The 20410-nt window shown below is 46.4% G+C and overlaps 1 protein-coding gene across 2 annotated transcripts; it reads right to left on the reverse strand.

Annotated features, from left to right (window-relative positions):
- Window positions 1-22: 22 nt before the first annotated feature.
- On the reverse strand, window positions 23-19982 carry tmcc3 (transmembrane and coiled-coil domain family 3). 2 transcript variants are annotated; one of them, XM_067254581.1, is made up of 4 exons: window positions 19662-19982; window positions 3132-4060; window positions 2374-2509; window positions 24-2134 (listed from the first exon to the last, which is right to left on the reverse strand). In XM_067254581.1, exons 1-4 carry the CDS (start codon window positions 19704-19706, stop codon window positions 1832-1834), a joined length of 1413 nt encoding a protein of 470 aa, XP_067110682.1. In that variant the 5' UTR covers window positions 19707-19982; the 3' UTR covers window positions 24-1831. The 2 variants fall into 2 exon arrangements, with proteins under 2 accessions (XP_067110681.1, XP_067110682.1); XM_067254580.1 differs by lacking the exon at window positions 19662-19982 and having other exon boundaries at window positions 23-2134; window positions 3132-4256.
- Between the last annotated feature and the right edge of the window lie 428 nt (window positions 19983-20410).

Genomic DNA, 20410 nt, shown 5'->3' on the forward strand with positions numbered 1-20410 from the left:
ACTGGATCATGTACGGTATGCTGAATACACAGATCAGTCATGAAGAAGAACTAATCAGCAGGAACTTCAGACTGAGCAATGATATGTAAACAAAGGCAGAGCACAAAGCTTAGAAAAAAATTATTTATTTTTTCTTGTTTGAAAAAGTGTGTTCTGTACAAACCGGAAGGACCGGATTAACCAAAACTACACTAATGTGCACAGCTACTCAGACAGGACAACATTTCAGACATGCACACTGTCTCTCTCCAGCCCAGAGACAGCAAATAGAGTTGCAAAGTAGAGGGTAAACTATTTATCACCAATGTACAATGGTAAATATGCTGACATACCCATCATACTCATGTAGGTATCAGTAGAGGAAAGTGCCAGTCAACCACTACACATCTTCCCACATGTGGCTCTGTGGAAACAACAGGTGAGAACAGAGAACAGGGGAACACAGAAAAGGCAACAGACGTCTTTCATCATCATCATCATTACATCATCATCACAGTGATACTGGGATCTAGAGAAGACGGAACTCGACAACTGTTCCCTCCGCTCTGTCCAGTCAGACGACTGAATCCAAAAGGCATTTAGAATATTTGTTTGTTCGGTATGAGGCGAAATAATATACTGTCTCTAGAGGAAAAACAAAGTGTCACAACATGGTGTTTTAAGGGCACACCATAGAGCAGTTCCTGTGTTCCTGGGTCAATGATAGAGCTCCTTTCTTATTTCATAAAAAATGCACACAATTAATAAAGAAGAATTGCCAATTAGCTTAGGGTACATCCGCCCTCTCGGACACTGCTTCAAGGTATCAAATCCAGTAGAGTTAGCCTGTCAGGGGCTAAGAACAGTATGCATCTCCTGTCAGGGGCAGAGATGGGTCACCAGCCTTCATTGGGGAGAGTTCAGCAGTGTCACCAAACACCCTCCTTATGTGTGTTCCTGAGCTGACTACCCAAGAAGCAGCACGTCACGTTTCAGTGAGTCAGCTGGCCGTCCGCTAATTCATTCCCTTTAAGACGTTTTCCTTACGCACACGAATGCACAAAAGTGACATGCAAACAGACACGCAAACGTTTACACACACACACGCAAACAAATTCACATACACAGCCACACCCACCTTTAAGACGTGAACACCGAATTTCGACACACACTCAAAACATCCCTTTAAAAATGACGATGCCATTAAAACCATTAAAACAAACAACAAAAACATTCTGCTTTTACAGTAAAGTGACTTACAGTACAAAGCCAGTAAGATCCACGAGCAAACCAGCCAACACACCCTTCAGCATGAGCTCAGTGCGCGTGTCTCACAGCAGGTGTGTGGGGTAGTGAGGTCTAGTATGGCGGAGTGTAGCTTAGATACAAGTCCTCTACAGGGGATGACTTTGTAATGCTGTCAGTGAGAAAGCTAGGTTCTAGTATGAAACAGTTGAAAACAAACAGACCTGGGGGATCCGTCCTTTCCCTTTAAGAATGGGACATAAATTATCACTCCACCTCCCCTTTAAATGAGTCCCCAACGACCACACACAGGACAGACTTTTCCATACGGCCATATTGTTGACACGCCAGTCCCTTGTAGCATTTAGCTGATTGGTCACTCTTGGCTGAAATGCCTGACATTTGTCCGTGGCAAGCTGGCATGTTTTTTTTTAAATAGCATTCAGCTACTGAGAGGAAGGAGAGACAAGAGAAGAGGGAAATGATGGTGGTGATAAGGCTACATATTAACTCCACCCCTCTCCTCCAGGTCTACCGCAAAATCACAGTTCCAGAAGCCGTGGGCCCAAAGTGGGAGGGGCCTGTGCTATCGTGGGAGGAGCTTAGCTCAGTGTGGGAGGAGCAGACGCTCCAGCATGCACTGCAGGTGCTCCCAGTTCTTCCAGAGCAGCGCCAGCAGAGACACGCCCACACAGGTGAGCGCCAGGTGCACCCTGCTCCGGAGGAGCGGGGCCGCGAACTTGGCCGCCGTGGAGACGCACACCAGGATCACCGTGACGATGGCCAGCATGATGTTGATGCATTTTCCCAGCAGCACCTTGGCGTCCGTGTTCTCCAGCTGCACTGTCTGCTGCTGCTGCTGTTGCAGCTCCAGCTTAGACACTCGCGTCTGACACGACTCCAGGGCCTCCTACACACACACACACACACACGCACACACACACACACATAAAAAAGTGTCAATCCCACACATAGGTTGAAGTTGAAAGACCTACACTTCAGAGATGATCTGTTAGGAAATGTAAATGTAAATAAATAAATGTCTTGAAATGCATTTCATTTACAATGAATAAATACGTGTCGTGTGAGAAATGTCATGTAAATGTAGATGCCAGATTGTTGTTCAAGCTCCAGTGTGTGTGTGCGCACCTGGATGTCCCTGGCCCTCTCGTAGGCCTGGTAGGCCACCTTCTCCTCGATGCTGGCCAGCTCCTGCTTCAGGTCGCTGGTCTCATGCTGGTGGAGCTCAGTCAGGTCGTTCAGCTGGTCCTCCAACCGCTCGAACCTGGTACAGAGAGACAGGGGGAGAGGAACAGGGAGGGAGGAAGAATGTAGGAGAGAGGTGAGAAGCAAAGAGAGGGAGGAGGAGAGGGGAGAGAGGGACAACATAGGGATAAGTGAAAGGGAGGGGAATAGACAGGTTGGGGAAAATCCTGTTAAATCCAGCCACACTTCTATAGTCGTGTTGGTCCGTGTTTGTGTTATGTGTGTGGTCCAAGTGAATCATCAGCTTTACCAGTTCTAAAGCTGCAGAATAAGCCCTAAGGTGACAGGACCAACAACCTAGTGTTTACATGCCAGCTTTTTGCGGTCGTCTATTTGGGATGTAAACAACCTGGTTTGAGGGCCACATGTTTTGCAGAAGGATTTAGACATAGACATACTGCAAACAGCCTTCAAAAGGGAGAAAGACTGTTCTGTCAGAGTACTGCTGAGCACAAGACGTTTCTGTCTGAATGGAGCATGACTCACAGGAAGAGTACAATATAACCATGGGGAACTTGGGGGGCTCTTTGAAATACAAGGCTTCTTTGAAGACTAAAACAAACAAAGCATGTGTGCATGTGTGTGTGTATGTGTGTGTGTGTGTATTTACGCTTCTGTATTTGTCCATGACCCACACCAACCTGTATCTTTCCTCTTGCAGGGTCTGTGTGATGAAGTTGTAGTCCCTCTTGAACTGAGCCTTCAGAGCCTCCATGTCCTCTGCTAGCTGACTCTGGGCCTCCCTGATCTCCCTCACCTCCTCCAGCACCTCCCCCAGCCTGCCCTGGGAGTCCGACCTCCCCGGCCCCCCTCCGGACCCCAGCCCCGACCCCTCCGCGGGGTTCCCGTTAGAGTCTGCCGACACGGAGGTCCCCGAGGAGCACTCGTCGTCGCTGTGGTACTTGGGTTTGGCCACGGTGGTGGCGCTGCCGCTCAGCGCTCTGGCCCCGCCCTCGGCCTGAAGCCCCGCCCCCGTCTCCATGGAGCTCTTGAGGTGGGCGATGTTGTCGGCGCTGCCAAACTTGTTCCGGATCAGGTTGGCGAACTCCCTGGACTTGTTGAAGAAGAAGGGCGGGGACAGCGAGACACCGGGTCCGATGGTCTTGACCTTGTCCAGCGCCGGGTGGCGCCCGCTGGAGCTCACGTCCCGGAGACTGCCCTCCTTGGCGCCCTCCTTGGCGTCGCGTGGCCCGTGCTTGGCCCCGTTGCTCTCGCTGTCCTTCATGCGGCGGTGGTACTGCTCCAGCTTCCTCTGCAGCCGGGCGATGCTCTGGGCCGACTTCTGGTTCTTCTTCTCGAACACCTGGCGGATCCGCCCCACCTGCTGCTTGTCGGCGTTGTTCACCAGCTTCAGGTACTCGGCCACGTTCTGGTCCCGGGCCGTTTGCTCCACCTTGATCTGCTCCGTCACCTTCAGGATCTTCTGCTGCAGGCTGTCCAAGCCCAGCGGACCCTTCCGGAAGTCCAGGCCCACTTTCTCGACAGTGCAGCTCTCCACATCCAGGTTGGACTCTGACCCGCCGCGGCGCATAGGCACTGGGAGGCTGAGGACGTTGCCATCGCGCTCCGCCTGGACACACACACACACACAAATAAGAACAAAGAGATAATGTGAGACATTGTGGCTTCCACAGTTGAAGAGAATGACCTCAAATGTATACGGTAAACATGTGATGAAGTGCAACATATTAGAACAGGTGGCTGAGGGTTCATGATGTAATCAGTCTGGAGTCCTTGGTAAAAACATCCTAAGATGTGCGTACGGGTAAGGGGGGCTTTGTGTGTTCAGTGTGTGTGTGTGTGTGTGTGTGTGTGTGTGTCTGTGTTCCTTGCTGGCCCATTATCCAGTCTGGCCTTGAGAGAGAGCGAGAGAGACAGAGAGCAAGAGAGAGAGAGCGAGAGAGAAAGAGCGAGGAAGGTACAGGACAAAAGATGCATCACACAAACTTTGGAGGGTCATTAAATCTCTTCTCTAATAGTCTTCTTAAAAGACTTCTTAAAAGACCCACAGGATGAATAGAGAGGCTCTAAAGCACCGCTCTGCTAACAACACAAGACCATTACATAAACCACGCTGAGACTTCAGGACTAATAAACTAACCTCACAGACACAATCCTGTTACCGCGGCAGCCTCACATAAGCACACACGCACAACGTGCAAAACAACAATTTCATTCATATTAGCGCCACGTAACCTCATCAACTCTCTCTGTCTCTTTAGCCGGAGTGGCAGTGGTCATTCACTGTGGCACAGACAGACTGGTCTGGCTGTTGCTGCAGCTTGTCCACTCAGAACACAGATAGTTCAACCAGTCAGCAATTCCACCCTGTACAAAACACACCAGTATTAATACAACTGCAATCTGTGAAACGAAATCATGTTGGCTGGCCATTACATGACCACAGCAAAGCCAGAGGACAGAGGACAGCACTGAAGGGCTTTCTGGCCTGCACACACTCCGCCCCACTTTCTGCCTTCCTCTTTCATACAGACACACGTACACAAACACACACGTACACTTGCAGACACACGTACGAAACGTTGCACACCCAATCACACACGGAACAACACAGAAGCACTTGAATTCTGCCTGACACCACAATCTAAAGGTTTGGGCCTTTGGGGAAACAGCAGGAAACATACTGATTGGTTTTGAACCTTGAATTCGGTGTTCTCTGTATTCAACAGGGAACTGAAAGTGGGTCTGAAAGACATCATGTGACCTCGTCAGAACACGCCGTGCAGCTACAGCAGAGCAGGCCAGATGCCACAAGTTACACCCATGACACATGTCTGCACTCTTCACTATATATTTGGTCAGTGTTTTTCCTATGACCTCTGTGAGAAATTAGGCCATTCAGATTACAGTTGACCAGTGCAGATGGACAGATACACACATACACACACACATACACACATACACACACTCGTCTGCCCACTCCCCCTCTTCACTCTGAATTCAAATCACATTGAAAACCTTTCATACATGCAAAGCCAGTACACACAGCTTGGCGTAGGACGGAGTCAGCAGAAAGGTTGGAGTACGAGAGTGTGAAGTGTGTGTGACAGGAGGGGCCATGTAGGCCAGTGCTGCTCTGCATGGTATGTTCCCTACACTCTGAGTGTCACTGACCTGAGAGCAGTGCTGCTCTGCATGGTATGTTCCCTACACTCTGAGTGTCACTGACCTGAGAGCAGTGCTGCTCTGCATGGTATGTTCCCTACACTCTGAGTGTCACTGACCTGAGAGCAGTGCTGCTCTGCATGGTATGTTCCCTACACTCTGAGTGTCACTGACCTGAGAGCAGTGCTAATCTGCATGGCATGTTCCCTACACTCTGAGTGTCACTGACCTGAGAGCAGTGCTACTGTGCATGGCATGTTCCCTACACTCTGAGTGTCACTGACCTGAGAGCAGTGCTACTGTGCATGGCATGTTCCCTACACTCTGAGTGTCACTGACCTGAGAGCAGTGCTACTCTGCATGGCAGGTGACACAAATACACAGATTTCTATAAGAAAGCGGTTCATTAAATTCAATTCACTTCATTGATCCCAATGGAAATTCAAATGTTGGAACGAGGCGTAGATCCTGGTTGTTGGATTAAGGGTACCAAACCACTTAGCATAATCCAGATGACAGAGCTACGTCCGCGTCTATTATCCTTTGCAGTAGAAGTCATATTTTATATCCGTAGAACCAGGCACAAACAAACAAACAAACAGACGCACGTCATTTGAGATTAGTCATTCTTACCCAGCCACGGCAATAGCCTGCCTAGAGCCAGGCTCTATCTGAACCAGCACAGCAGATTAACAGAGGCAGATTTAAACTGGTGTGAGGATGAAGAGGTCCAGAGGGGGGGGGGGGTCAGATAAGGGGATATGGTTTATGAGGTGAGGCGTTTAGAACTGTCCTCTGAGCCTATTAGACTCACAGGACAATAAACTGACAGCAGCTTTATCACATGACCTGACTGGATGGTAAAGCTGGTCTCTTAACACAGCCTAACCAACCACGACCGCTTCTGGTTTCAAAACCTCCTTTCGGAGGCATTTACTTTAGACCTGTGTCTAAACCCCTCATCTCCATAAAACGGATCCACTGCACATGAAAGAGAGAAAACCTTGAATAAGCGCCAAACATAAATGCTATATTTGTCTGAGTGGACATATTTTGCTGCATGGGCCCGGCTTTCATCTTATAGACCTGGTCGACGTATCCTCATTTAGGTTCTCTCGCTGTAGTCCAACCTCTTCTGTGCTTGTGCATACCCACGCAGGGCTGACCCTGGCTGCTGCTGTCTTCCACTGTGCTGCATCACAGAAACCCTCAGTATCACTGGAAAGGAGAACAGGATCTTGACAGTCCTAGCTGCTGAGAGCATGATTGACCCTAACCAAAATAGCTTTAAAGTTTGGATACCATATGGAAATAGGATACAGTCATTTAGTCGGTTGATTATTATTATTATTGTTATTTGGAGGGGAAAAAATTTAACCCGCGGCTAAAATGAATGCTTAGTATTCAAACTACAAGTGCTGGAAGCGTACAGGTTGAAACATGATAACCCCGGGATTCGGAGAACTCTTGTCTGTGCTGTGAGTCATCATCCCGCTGCTTTCTCCACAGCTCCGGGGGGGAGAGGGGGAGCAGCAGGGAGATGGTACCCACAAGGGGCAGCTTATTTTGGGGCAGAGTAGCCGTCAGACCCCCCTGGAGGCTCCAACACAGCAGACAAACACAGCAAACACACACACACACAGGACTAACCAAAACTGCTCGATTTATTTTGAATCTGCATAATCTAGTGTGAAGCCACAGAACACTTCCTGTTCAGACAAGGTACCATACTACCACTGATTCTCAGCAATGTCCACTTGCAATGGAACACACACTCATGTACACAATACATACTACACACACAAACAGGACACGCCTATCTGTATTCAGGTCAAACACTGGGTAGGGCCGGGAGAGGCCTCTGGTAGATAACTTAAGGCTAATTGCTGTTCCAGCTGCATTGCTAGCTACGTGCTCTGACCTGCAGCGCTCTGAGTGAAGGTAAAATAGGGACCGTAGGACAGGCAGCCAGGTAAACACATGATGGAAGACTGTTAGGATCTCTCCTCCAGCCTAGGAAACAGACAGGAGCAGTTCCTCACCTTTGTAACCAACACAGAGGGGCCGTCACTAAGGACTGAGCAGAGATACTGAAGGTGTTGGGATTAAACAGAGTCGTGTGTGTGCGTGTGAGTGTATTTGTCTGTGTGTCATTAGATGCAGGAGGTTTGAATAATAGTCTGTGTGTGGAGGAGATATTGAGAGTACCTGTGTGTGTGTGTGTGTGTGTGTGTGTGTGTGTGTGTGTGTGTGTGTGTGTGTGTGTGTGTGTGTGTGTGTGTGTGTGTGTGTGTGTGTGTGTGTGTGTGTGTTTGTGTGTGGGTGTGTACTTGTTTGTTTGCGTATTTGGGTGAGGATTTGTTTGTTTATTGTTTGTGTGTGTGTGTCATTAGACACTGCAGGTTTATACGCAGTGCAGTCTCATTACTGAAGAGTTTCGTCTCTTTGTAAGCCAGGCTGCTTCTCTGGGGTGTGAAAGGACCACAGTCAGCCCTGCTGGGACCCAGGCTCCACTGCTTCAATCTCCACACAGAAGAAAGAGGGGGTGTAAGAGATAAAAGCAACTTAGAGCTTAATAACTAACTCGTAACTAGCGTAATTCCAGCTTTTTAAACACGCTCGGGTGAGTGCAGATAACAGAATGATGTGTCAGCAACAAAGCCCTTTAGAAGACCCACAGAGGCCTAAGCAGCCCCTACGGTCTCATTAGCCCTGCTCAGATGTGTGTGTGTGTGTGTGTGTGTTTACGTGTGTGTGTATGTGTATGTGTGTGATTCTGTCCCTCCACACCTAATGAATCATTTAGACTGATGCAATGGAGACAGGGCAGGGGCCTAGAGCAAGCAGAGAGCAGCTTCTCTCTGTGTCCCTCCATTTCTCCCTCCACCTCTCCCCCTCCTCCTGGTACCTGGTACGACCCGTCCACATTCTGAGGAAAAGAGGAGAATGTAGAACAACATGACATGGACATGGCCACAGGCTTGGAGGGAGGGAGGGAGGGAGGGAGGGAGGGAGGGAGGGAGGGAGGGAGGGAGGGAGGGAGGGAGGGAGGGAGGGAGGGAGGGAGGGAGGGAGGGAGGGAGGGAGGGAGGGAGGGAGGGAGGGAGGGAGGGAGGGAGGGAGGGAGGGAGGGAGGGAGGGAGGGAGGGAGGGAGGGAGGGAGGGAGGGAGGGAGGGAGAGAAAATCCATAAATTGTTATCGCTCCATTTACAATGTGTAGAGCTCCGCTCCAACTAAACAAGCCCCGAGAGAACAACACTCAAATGGAAACAACAGGATACAGAAATACAAACATACACGCACGCACATGCACGCACAAATATCCACATGTGAAGGGGATAACCCAGGGTACAAGCTGTACTACACAGAGGGGGTCACCGTCCTGTCAGAATAACACTGTACAGAACACTCTGTCTCAGCATCAGTGCGTGTGTGTGTGTGTGGGATCTGAAAAGGTAATCCCCTTTTTTCTATACTTCTTTTGTCATTTGAGATTTTTAATCTCCTTTTTTCCCCAGAGCAAAGATTACCCAGTGGGCAGTGCTCTGAGAGGGCATCATCCGCAGAGTCCAAAATTGTCAAACGATGGAGAGAGGATGGACAGAGAGTGAGACAGAGAGAGGGAGAGTACATTATATGATGGTCTTCTCAGAATCATCGGCCTCATTGTAAACATGTTAAGTCAGCAGTGGAGCCATCAGACAGGAGATCTTCGAGGCCTGGAGTGATGTTTTAGCACTAACGTGTGCAAACGCGCACACACACACACACACACAGCAGAGTTCTGTCTGCTGTGCTTTGAGGGTGACAGGGAGACAGGGAGGGGCACAGCTGCATTCCACACCTCGAAAGAGAACTCAATTTTTGGAGTACTGATTAAGAACAACCAGTGCTTCACAGTCAAAGGACACACACACACACACACACAACTACTTAAAGCAGTCAAAAGGTCTGGGTGTGCTGCAGACATGCACTTGTTAGAGCTCTCAGGACGTTACCTCCATACCACATCTGACTGGGGTCAAGTGAAACCAATAGCTAGATAATTGATCTGGTTCACACTCTCCCATCAACGTTACATATGGCTAGTGAGTGTGCTCATCAGAGCTGTCAGGAAGAATACAACGACACAGAGCACACAGGAAGGTGTCTCGCCGGTCTGTCTGTGACAGTGGCTAGTGTTTGGTGAGTTCTGCATAGCATTTGTGAGTGTGTATACTGTAACCGCAGCAAACAGTAGTATATTGTCATCTTAAATAAAGAAAACCTATCTTTGAATGAGACAACAGTGCTCTATGATATAAATCCTCCTTGTGTGTGTGAGAAGTGATGGTGAGTGACGGGAAGAATGCCGAGTGGGTTAGAGAGTGTGAGTGTTGGCTCGGAGACAGGGAGTGTGTGTGCAAGTGTGTGCCAGTGCTATTTGTGAGTTTGGATGCTGGATCTGTTTGATGGGATCTGGATTTGAGTGTGTGTTAATCCACACAGTGTTACTCGTACAGACTGCATCTCTACTGGTCCGTCAGTGAGTATCTGTACACTGCAGGCTTAGCCAACTCAATCCCTAATCCAACTGCAGAGACTGACGGACGGAGAGGGAGAGAGAGAGAGAGAGAAAGAGAGAGAGACAGAGAGAGAGAGAGAGAGAGAGAGAGAGAGAGAGAGAGAGAGAGAGAGAGAGAGAGAGAGAGAGAGAGAGAGAGAGAGAGAGAGAGAGAGAGAGAGAGAGAGAGAGAACTTGAAAGGAATGCCTGAGGAGCCTGCTTGTGGTGTGTAGAAGTGTACTGTTAAAAGGAAGTGGGTCTGTCATCCCGTGGCACTGTTAGAACTGTTGGAGCATCTTCACTTGTCACTGACTCCATCTGAGGTGGACTTCCTGTCCCCTTTAAAAACGGATTCTCCGATAGAACTGTTACCCAACACTTCCAGGTAGCAGAGGGAGAACGTAAGAGAGAAAGAGAAAGGGGAGGCGAGAGAGTGAGAAAGAGAGAGAGAGAATGAGAAAGAGAGAGAAAGAGAAAGAAAAGAAAAAAGAAAAGAAACAGACAGATAGAAAAAAGGAAAAACTGAAGGAGAGAGTTGCAGAGATGCACACCCCTGGCCCAGTGAAATGCATTTGAGCCTCATTCATGCATTCAGACATCAGAGAGGGAGAGGAGAGAAGGGGGTTCAGTGTAGGGAGAGGAAGATATACCATGAAGGGAAAAAAGGCGGGAGAAGATATCAGAAGTAAAGTCTGTATTGGGAGGTTGGGGGAGCGAGAGATTGCTCTGGTTGCCCTGACAACAGAACGGAATGACAGAAGCAACAGTTCACCATCACGCCCAACGGAGAGTGTCTAAGAGTCTCTGACCATCACTCACTGAACACATTAAATACCACATCCCCCTCCTCTCTCTCTCTATTCACCTTCTTTCTCCATTATCTCTTCCAACACAATCAAATGGTTGTTGGTGAGTGGTGACTGGGCTGTCGGAGGGAAGGCTGTGTTCTCCTGCAGGACACAGCCATGAGGGGTTGGATTCTTAAACTCAGAACACAGACCTGTGGCACAGTTTACTGACAACAAAAGGTGCCCCCAGCTGGATGTACAACAGGGTGTTTTGTGGCCCATTGTCAGCCAGTGAGGAGGACTCACAATGCTGTGCCTATCTCACCAGACACTGCTGGGTGCTGGTTGAGGCTAAGGAGCTCTGAGCTGCAGTAAATTACACTCACAACAAAGGCTACTCAACGGCCTGTTACTCAATCTACTCAACGTGCATGACGTGAGCACATGCGCAGAGACACACACACTAAATTAAATTAGTCCAAGAAAGCTGTAAATTAGACCCCAGGCAGCAGGCTGTAACACTGAGTACCTGCATGTGCGCTTGAGAAAACCGCATCTTACAAAACTCATTCCTGCCCAAGGGCACACTTCTGAGGAAAAAACTGAGGAAAAAACATCCCCCATCCCTTCCTCACACTCTCTGCCACATGACACACAGCGGCAGAGCAGGAAAAGCTGCTACAGGAAAAGCACAGTGTTGGGGGGGAAAAGATACTCAAGAACCAACACATCAAATCTCTCATAAACACAGGGCAGAGATTACCTTTGGGAGTTATCAGTGAAGATTAACAGAATCTGTGACTTTATGAACCCAGTCAAATGTTCTTATTAAAGCATAAAGGTCAGAGCACAGTACCAACAAATAACCCTTTTAACATCAACCTACTTGTTTGGTCAACATATTAGAATATCCCCCTTAACCTTTAGCTATGGAATGAGCTGGACCTCAATGCAGTGTAGGCTACAGGATCGATTTACCATTCCCTGTAGCTAGGCATTAGATCGTGCTCTGGTGAGCCATATGTCTACTGGGTGCAGCAGGGTGGTGGGTGTGCTGCTGACTTGGTGATCAAATCATGTGTAACAAGCTAGTTATAACAAGGTAGTTCAAATAACCTTAACAACTAATTAAGTTGGATCTCGTGTGAAACTATCTATGCAAAGCATGCAGGCATGTGATACCCCATACTTCGCTTGGAAGAATGCTTCACACATCTTAATCTGTTTCTACAATTGCTTGTATTTCACATGTCGATAGATAAGCTAATTCTCTTTACAGCTTCCTTTGAATGCTATGATGGTACAGCGCCGATGTCACAAGGCCGCCCATGATCGAGAACATCTGGCGACACAATTTGCTTTCGACGAAATTAAAGCTCTTCGAGAGACTTTTTCTAGGTTTAACCTACTTTGCTATCAAACTGCAAACCCATACTGAAGTACTATATATCTGAGTAAGTTACAACACTTGATTAGTCATTTGAGTGCAACCGTCTTCAAATATCTTTACAAATGAATCACCTGTCAAACCTATTTTTTGAGTTTAAGTTGTGGCGTGCTGCAACTTGCACAGTTTAAGTTAGATGCATAACACAAACTTTGTCATTCAAGCGCAGACAATCGAATATGAAGGTTGAGCTATATCTGAATTGCAAGTAGTTTATATCACTATTTGCTAGTTGATTTATATTGAGAATTATTTAGTATATAGGCTAGAACAAGTAGTTACATCTTATTTAGAGATACTCCGCGACAAAACCAGGGTCAGGGATTCCAAACTACACCACACAATATCAACCGGCTATACTAGCCAGCAACGTAAATTTGTAGCAGCACAATCTGGACTGAGTCACCATGGTCATCACCGATGTAGCGAAAAATCTAATAGCTAGCCGAGTAAGTAGTGTATTAGCTGGTACGTGGCTTTAAAAAAATTAGCTACCATTCAGTTAATAGAATTCTAGCCGAACTAGCAAGCTATACGTTTGTCATTACTATTAGTCTTACGTTGAATACACCATGAGTTAACGTTAGCCTTTCACAGCCAACCAGCATGCATATTAGCATAGCCTTATTTCTAGATTCAGCTAAGCAGCGCTTAAATGTACAAGGTATATATTTACCATTTCAATGCAGATGTGACTGTATCTTTCTAATCCTGAAGAACTTTTACCCACAGCGACATCGGCCGTGGGCATAGTCCCGTAGACTAGTCCGTAAATGGAATCTCCAAAGTTGACAGCCTTCGCTAACTGTCCATCACACCGTGAAACAGAGTGGTGTCACTTGTCGCTGACTGCACAGTGATCCATGAGTCTCGGTACTCCTACAACCCGAAACACCAAACAATGTGCGATTGGACTCCGCCCCCTGCATGCAAGTGGGCATTGTCGTATAACAATGTCGTATGCTTATTGACCAGCAGTACATAAAGTCAGCGGTATTTCGTAAATGGGCAAAGGACGGTGACAAAATGTCCATGTGCTTGTAGGCACAATACTTTGCACCTTAACTGATGTATTTAGTGAGTAGAACAATGAGAGTGATGTTGAATTAAAGAAGAGTAAATTGAGCCTATCTTCAAGCTGTATAAGCATATCACCCAATGGATAGCCGATACCCTACAATGGCTAAGGGACAAAGCATCTGTGTTAATAATTCAAAGTGAAAATCTCTTTCATTGTCATGCATTTTGCAAGACACACGGGGCCGACTATACTGAGAAATGAATTAGTGTTACACATCGAGAATTCGTCATCTTTATAAATTAATTTACTGAAACACATTTAGAATAATTTATAAACTATGTGCATTTTGTTTTTAATAGTTTAAAACCAGAATAATGCAAATGATGACTAAATGGGAAAAGTTGAATGTCCCTCTTCAAATGATGAGTGGCTGGCACTCTGGCTCTGGCACCTGAGATACACTGCAGTTGTAAACTCAACTCCAATGTTCCTCTGCAGTGACAGTCGCTCCTCTGGCTTATGCTGAATGAGTCACGCGGTCGTTAATCTGGCCGTTGACAGGTGGACGTTCTGAGAGAGGATGAATTGGCAGGGAGGGACATGACATAGAACATCACCTGGCACAGAGGGTACCAGCCAGTGGAGTCGGAGAGGGTGACGGGCATGGACGTCTGGCCGTCTGCCAGCATCCGATCAGATTGGAAAATGGAGCGATTCATTACAGGATATTATATTAGTGTGTGTGAGGAAGGGGGGAGAATAATTAGAGGTTGATTACATGTGTTCTGTCACATCCAGCACAGATCTCAAATATCCGTCAACTTCAGGTCGTTTTAGTACTCCATTGTGTAAGATCCTCAAGGATAATTTTACACCAACCTATCTCTATTGACCAGGGACATTTGTTTGTTTTTATGATATGGAACATTTGTGTTTATTTGTGTCTACATGGCTGTTGCAGCATTGTGTATTGACTTGTCTAGGTCCATTAGCCACTTCAACAGCTACACAAACAACCTCTCTTTCACACGCACACACAGAAACACATGCAAGGCTGCTCCTCCCTCCTTTGTGAATGTAAAGCTACATTCTGTAAAATAAGATAATCTCATAACTCATTCAAAATTAAACAGCATTTTTATCTTTTTTGTTCCTTTTGCTAAATGTCACCAGTCCTGCCTGTTGACCAAACCCATTCAAATGTGGGATCCCATTACTCAGGCAGAGATAAGCACATAGAGCTTCATTGATATTCCGAATACATGCAGAAACCAATGGATTGTTATTGTGTGCATGTGGAGCAGTGTGTGTGTGAACTCATTGTCACTGGGTTACATTGTTCTCTATCACTCTGATGTTTGTGTTGGTTATGTACTTCCTGTTCTATTTCCTGGCTCTGTCAGAGACTAGACCACACCAAAGAGTATAGGCACTCCTTGCCTTAATACTCCTTGACCACACTCAGACCTCCATCCTTTGGGTCTCCGGAACGCTAATGTTCAGTTCTAGAATGCTGAGGTGGAGTTCTGAAATGATAAGACTGGGGTTCTAATACATCATTTCAGTTGGCTTGGACAGAAATGACAAAGCTCCTCATTAATCTCAAAAACTGTACAGACTGTGTGTGTATGTGTGCTGTCTTTTGCCTTTTAGTCACATAAGAGGGTGCACTTGTCATCTGAGCTGTGTGGATCCCTTTCCGTGGAATAATGAGTTAGTTTCATTTCATTCCTTTGTCCCTTGTGGGTTTCAAACTGCTGAGCCAAACACAAATGTGTTTCAGACACACTGGTCACTGGTCTAAGGGTGACACTCAGTAGAGATGGTAGAGACAGTGTTTACTTTGTGAGAAAAGACAGATTCAATGCGCACCCTATCCTTGGTGTACAGTATGTGTGTGTGGTGTGTGTATGACAGCAATATATCTGATTGTGTTCCTAGTAGCATCTAATGTCTTCCTCTTGTCGTCAGTAAGACACAGAATAAAGGCTAGCTCCATGCATACAGTACCTCATACACTACCCTCTCCAATCTCACTATCATGAGTTATGAGTGGAGCCCATTGCCAAAGATCACATTGTCCCTATATTTCACCCCCTCTCTGGCATTCGTCTCTCTCCCTCAACTATTGACTCAATTTCTTTCCCTGTGTTTTTCACTTCTGTTTAGAAAATATCTTTCTGCTGGAGTATTATTAAATGACAGATGCTATATTTCTTTTTAATAAATACGGTACATGCCATGATTCGCACACATAAACACACATAAACACACACACTAACACGCAGACTAATCCGTTTTGACATTCTCATACATCAGCCCATAGCAATCAACTCAGAGGCTTGTTGCTGTCTGCCCCTGTCAAACATTATTACCACAGTGACTACTGGCCTGTCAAAGACAACCCCATGGTGTGAAAATTGTATCATAACTTATAACGGACCAGGAAAGGACTGAGGTGGAGTGGTTCTCTCTGGAGAGGGGTGAGAGACAGATCACCACAACTTCTTCTTTTCTCTTGGTCTCTATTCCTCTCTCTTTCTCTTCTGCCTCACTAGGCCTGGACATCGGACTAAGAGACTCACTGCCCCTCCACCCCCCCCCCCCCCCCTTTTGAGAACCACAGCACATTGATATATAGATGTATTGTATGGGGATGGGAGTAGTAGGGATGGGTAAGGGTGCAGGGGGGGCTTGAAAGCTGAGAAGAATAGTCCACAATCCCCTGACCCCTCCCACTCAGCAGTGTGCTTTGTGACAGCACAGTGGGGCAACCAAGGGGCTCATAAATACAAGAGTAAATGGAGCAGTGGCAAGGTAGGGCCCCTGCAGTAAATCCATGTCCTAAAGGCAAGGAAACCCAACAAAAAGAGAGTCTCTCGACATTATTTCCACCAGTGAAACTACATCTACTTTTGCAGAGAAAGAGAAAGAAGACTGACGTGGATGACACACCAGTGAAAACTAGACACATGCCATAACATGACAGAACCCACCTTGCCCTTTTTTCCTCTGCAAGGACGACCTATATGACCTGTGGTCCTACAGCCAAAAGCAATGAGTCCCATGGTGTACTTGGATTCCATCAACTTTCAAAGAGAAAGAGAGATCCGATAGGTCAATCTCTCAGAGAGGGGCTTCATGACCCAACACCACAAGTCACTCTTTCATCTTTATCTATGAGAGAGTACACACACAAGCTGACATTTCAACCCTTTTCTCTCTATGAGCGTTCTAAAGACCATTCTGAGTGTGGATATTGACCATAGTGGAGCCGAGAGAGAGAGAGAGAGAGAGAGAGAGAGAGGGGGCAGGAAAAGACAGGGAGAGAGCTGAGACAAAGAGACAAAAGAGACAGGTCACAGCCAGAGATAAAGTGCTCCTGTGAAGACAATAACAAAACTCCCAGAGACTGACATATCCTGCCTGATAAAGCGTCATCAGTATTCACCTGTCAGACCAACAATGAGGCAGACATGCATCTGGTTATGACAGTCACATTCAAAAAGATTGTGTGTGTGTGGTGTGTGTGTGTGTGGTGTGTGTGTGTGTGCGCGCGTGTGTGTGAAAGAGAGATGCACATGTTGGGTCATTTGCATTCCATTCACCAAAATTGTGAATCAAACTCTTTCTTGTTGTGTTTAATAATTTAATTTAATTAAAATTCAGTTAATGTTAACAGTAGATGATAACAAATCTAAATAAACTTAGATTCCTCAGCAGTATTGACACACAGAGGAATACCCTTAATGCCTCATTAAACATATCTTTACACATTTATAGTTATGGTAAGAAAAGCAAGAAAAACTGTGCTTGTAAAGGGCAGTTCATGAATACTTTACATGAGATGCCAACTTCCATTACATTCTAAAAGAGGATGGGTGAGTGAATGTCTGTTTGCTATCAGGGTGATGGCCTGATTGCTGTGAAATTGGAATCTAGAACACCTCCAGGGTACAACCCTTGTTCCCATGGGGACACAAGGAATGACAGATCTGCGATGAAGACAAGAAGGTGAAGATGCAGGATGAGAAGGCGACTAGGGTGCCCACAAGGGGTAAACAAAACGTGACGGAGATATTAGCGATGAGATGAAAGTTCGCTTTTAAGTTTCTCTAACGGGTTTGCAGAACTCTTATCAGAAAACCCCCAAATGGTATGAAGATGGGTGTTTTCACACGCAGCGGGAGATTCAGAGCGTAATCAGAGTGACTCAGCTGCGTGGGGCGTATGGGGTCAGGGGAGGCGGGCTGGGTTGCGTAACACCACATAATGGCAGCTGCCATGTTGGCTATGTATTCATGTTGGAGAAGCAGGCTTTGATCATGTTTACTCAGCACCTTCATGGAAATCACTTGCCTCAGGCAGGCTTCCGAGTCCCCCGGGGAAGGCTCAACCACTTTAAGAACTCCTTTGTCCCTCTTCATCAAATCCCTGCATGGCGTGTCATCCAGAGACAAACCCCTGTTACTATGCCATGTAACCCAAAACTGAGTTCACTTTAAGATGAGTTTATGGGGATGAGGCTGCTTTGCCCTGACTGTACAGTACATATTAAATATGTCTTGTTTGTGAATTATGTTATGTGTGATTATTACAAGTGTGTTGTACAAAGGGCAATGTGCAATTGATTGATGGATGGCAGTTGGTATATGAATAGTAGGTATTGTCTGTGCATTTGTATAAAGTGATAGTCTGTGTGTGTACTGTACGCATGCACTGCATGTTTATGTATTTTAACGGCAGAAACTGTACGGTATGTGTCCAAGATAAATTTCCTTCTGGATAATACATTTTATCTTATCACAGAGGCTAAACCTACAAACACAGTGAGAAATGGTACAGCCCACAGACACACACATATTCTGTTTGTATTCTGAATGTGTACTGTCAAAACAAGTTCTCTGATTTAGATTTTGATGGGATGCAAAAACAGATTATGGCCACTGAGCGCCTTGTATCCAAGTAGCACATTAGTTACCATGGCATCTGCTGTGTCCTCAGATAAGAGTGAAGACTATTATAAGAGGTTCCCTCAATATCAGCGCAAACATCAGGTTTCAGAAATCTGTTTGGAGTACCCACACAAGGTTGTTCAAAATGTGCTATCAACCTTTATCACAGGTTCAGAATGCCCAGCTCTAATGGAACACAAACATGTTATTGAGCTGGCCAAGACAGGCAGTGGCACATTAGGCAAGAAATACACAAACAAGTGATCTACATAGAAAGACTCTTTCCCACATGTCCAATTAGTGGTGTATGTCTGGTCTAACAGGAAGGCCCCCATTAGACTAGTCACAGTATGGTATGTAACTGGGAAAACACACACACATACACACACAACCTAAGAAAGAGAGGGATAACTCAAGCAACTGGACCGTCAGGGGAGCTAAAGGAATATTATCTCATGACAAAGTCCCGCTGCCATCATTAGAGAATGTCCTTGAAAGATGGCCATAAAGATGGGCAGATGAAATGGAGAGAAATGTGACAGAAACAGACATGCTACAGCAAACAGTTCACATAAGATAACATAACACCCAGCAGATATACCACATTCCACTATGAGAGATGTCAGACAAGCAGAGGGTTATGAAGAGGCCTTTCTCTAATTAAGGACACATGTATCATGTATGACTTGTTTTTATGGCTTTTGACTAGTATGCTCACACACACACGCTCACACACACACACACACACACCACACACACTAACCCACAAACATGCATAGACATGGTGAAACTCGTCTGACACAAGAACCAACTTCCAAACAACTGAAAGCACAAACCTGTATTCTTGACATTTCATTATGTTGTACGTGTAGAAAACACTTTTACATTACAATGTTTTTAAGTAATAGGAGTTAACTTCTACCTTTAAGTAGCCACACTGGTTAACAAGTTCTTTACCATGACTCCAAGTCAGTACTGTCCTAAACACAGCACAGCAAGTCTTTTTTTGCGTTTCTAGCTGTGAACAGTCTTATAGATACTGCAGTGTTGTCTTTCTTTCCCTCCAGCCTCATGTGACACAGGTCAAAGTCTGCACATGACCTACAGACAGGCTCCAAAAACACCGCTGACTTCATGTGACTAAACTATTGACTCGATTTAGTGCAAAAACAGCAGTTCTATTACACACACTGAACACAGAATGCCTTCTGTCAAACAGAAATAAACACACACTCATTGACATGGACACTTAATGTACAAAATACACACAACACACACAAACACCCTACCTCTGTAACGTGGATCAATGGGATTGCACTGATATTCCTCCTCATCTTCCTCTTCCTTAGGGTTGGGGCAGAGGGTCAGAGTGCATCTCAACTATCTTCATAAGAGTACTACAGATCAGAGAGCCGTCTTCCTTTAAGAGGGTAGCCCTCTAGGGGAGGAGTGTGTGAGTGCCTATACTGTATGTGTGTGTTTGTTTTGCTATCCTCTAACAGTATTGCGAAAACCCTTACTTCCTGTGGGTGGATATAGGCCAGGCCCAGATTGCTAGCCTCTAACCAGTTTAACCAGAACTCCCCTGTACATTTATGACTCCTCCACAATTGGAATCTCCCCTGGAAACTGCCTCCCATTCCATCCTGTCCCCCTGCTGTACTGTTGTGTGCTGTTCAAGTGGATCCTGCCCTGTTCCTGCAGGCTTAGGAGAGACGCCCTTATAAGGCAGCAGGCTGCCCCAGCCTGAGGTTTCTGATTCTTATCATCCCCTCTCCTGCCTGTTCCCTAGCGCCACCCTGAGCACGATTCACCACGGCAACCACTCAATCATTCATTACCTCTGTGACCAATCAGGAGTCAGGGGTCAGAATATGGAGAGGAGATGTCCAGCAGGTAAAGGGATGGAGAGAGAGAGAGAGAGAGAGAGAGAGAGAGAGAGAGAGAGGGAGGGAGGGAGGGAGGGAGGGAGGGAGGGAGGGAGGGAGGGAGGGAGGGAGGGAGGGAGGGAGGGAGGGAGGGAGGGAGGGAGGGAGGG

This window comes from Osmerus mordax, chromosome 17 (genome assembly GCF_038355195.1).
Source record: "Osmerus mordax isolate fOsmMor3 chromosome 17, fOsmMor3.pri, whole genome shotgun sequence".
Classification (NCBI taxonomy): domain Eukaryota; kingdom Metazoa; phylum Chordata; class Actinopteri; order Osmeriformes; family Osmeridae; genus Osmerus; species Osmerus mordax.

What these genes read in the sequence shown, in the direction of transcription:
- tmcc3 (XM_067254580.1), bottom strand. Translation starts at nt 4,177, where the DNA reads ATGTTGCACTTCATCACATGTTTACCGTATACATTTGAGGTCATTCTC. An exon ending in CTGCAAGAGGAAAGATACAG is followed by an intron (nt 2,510 to 3,131) that starts GTTGGTGTGGGT and finishes TCTCTGTACCAG; the next exon opens with GTTCGAGCGGTTGGAGGACC. An exon ending in AGAGGGCCAGGGACATCCAG is followed by an intron (nt 2,135 to 2,373) that starts GTGCGCACACAC and finishes GTGTGTGTGTAG; the next exon opens with GAGGCCCTGGAGTCGTGTCA.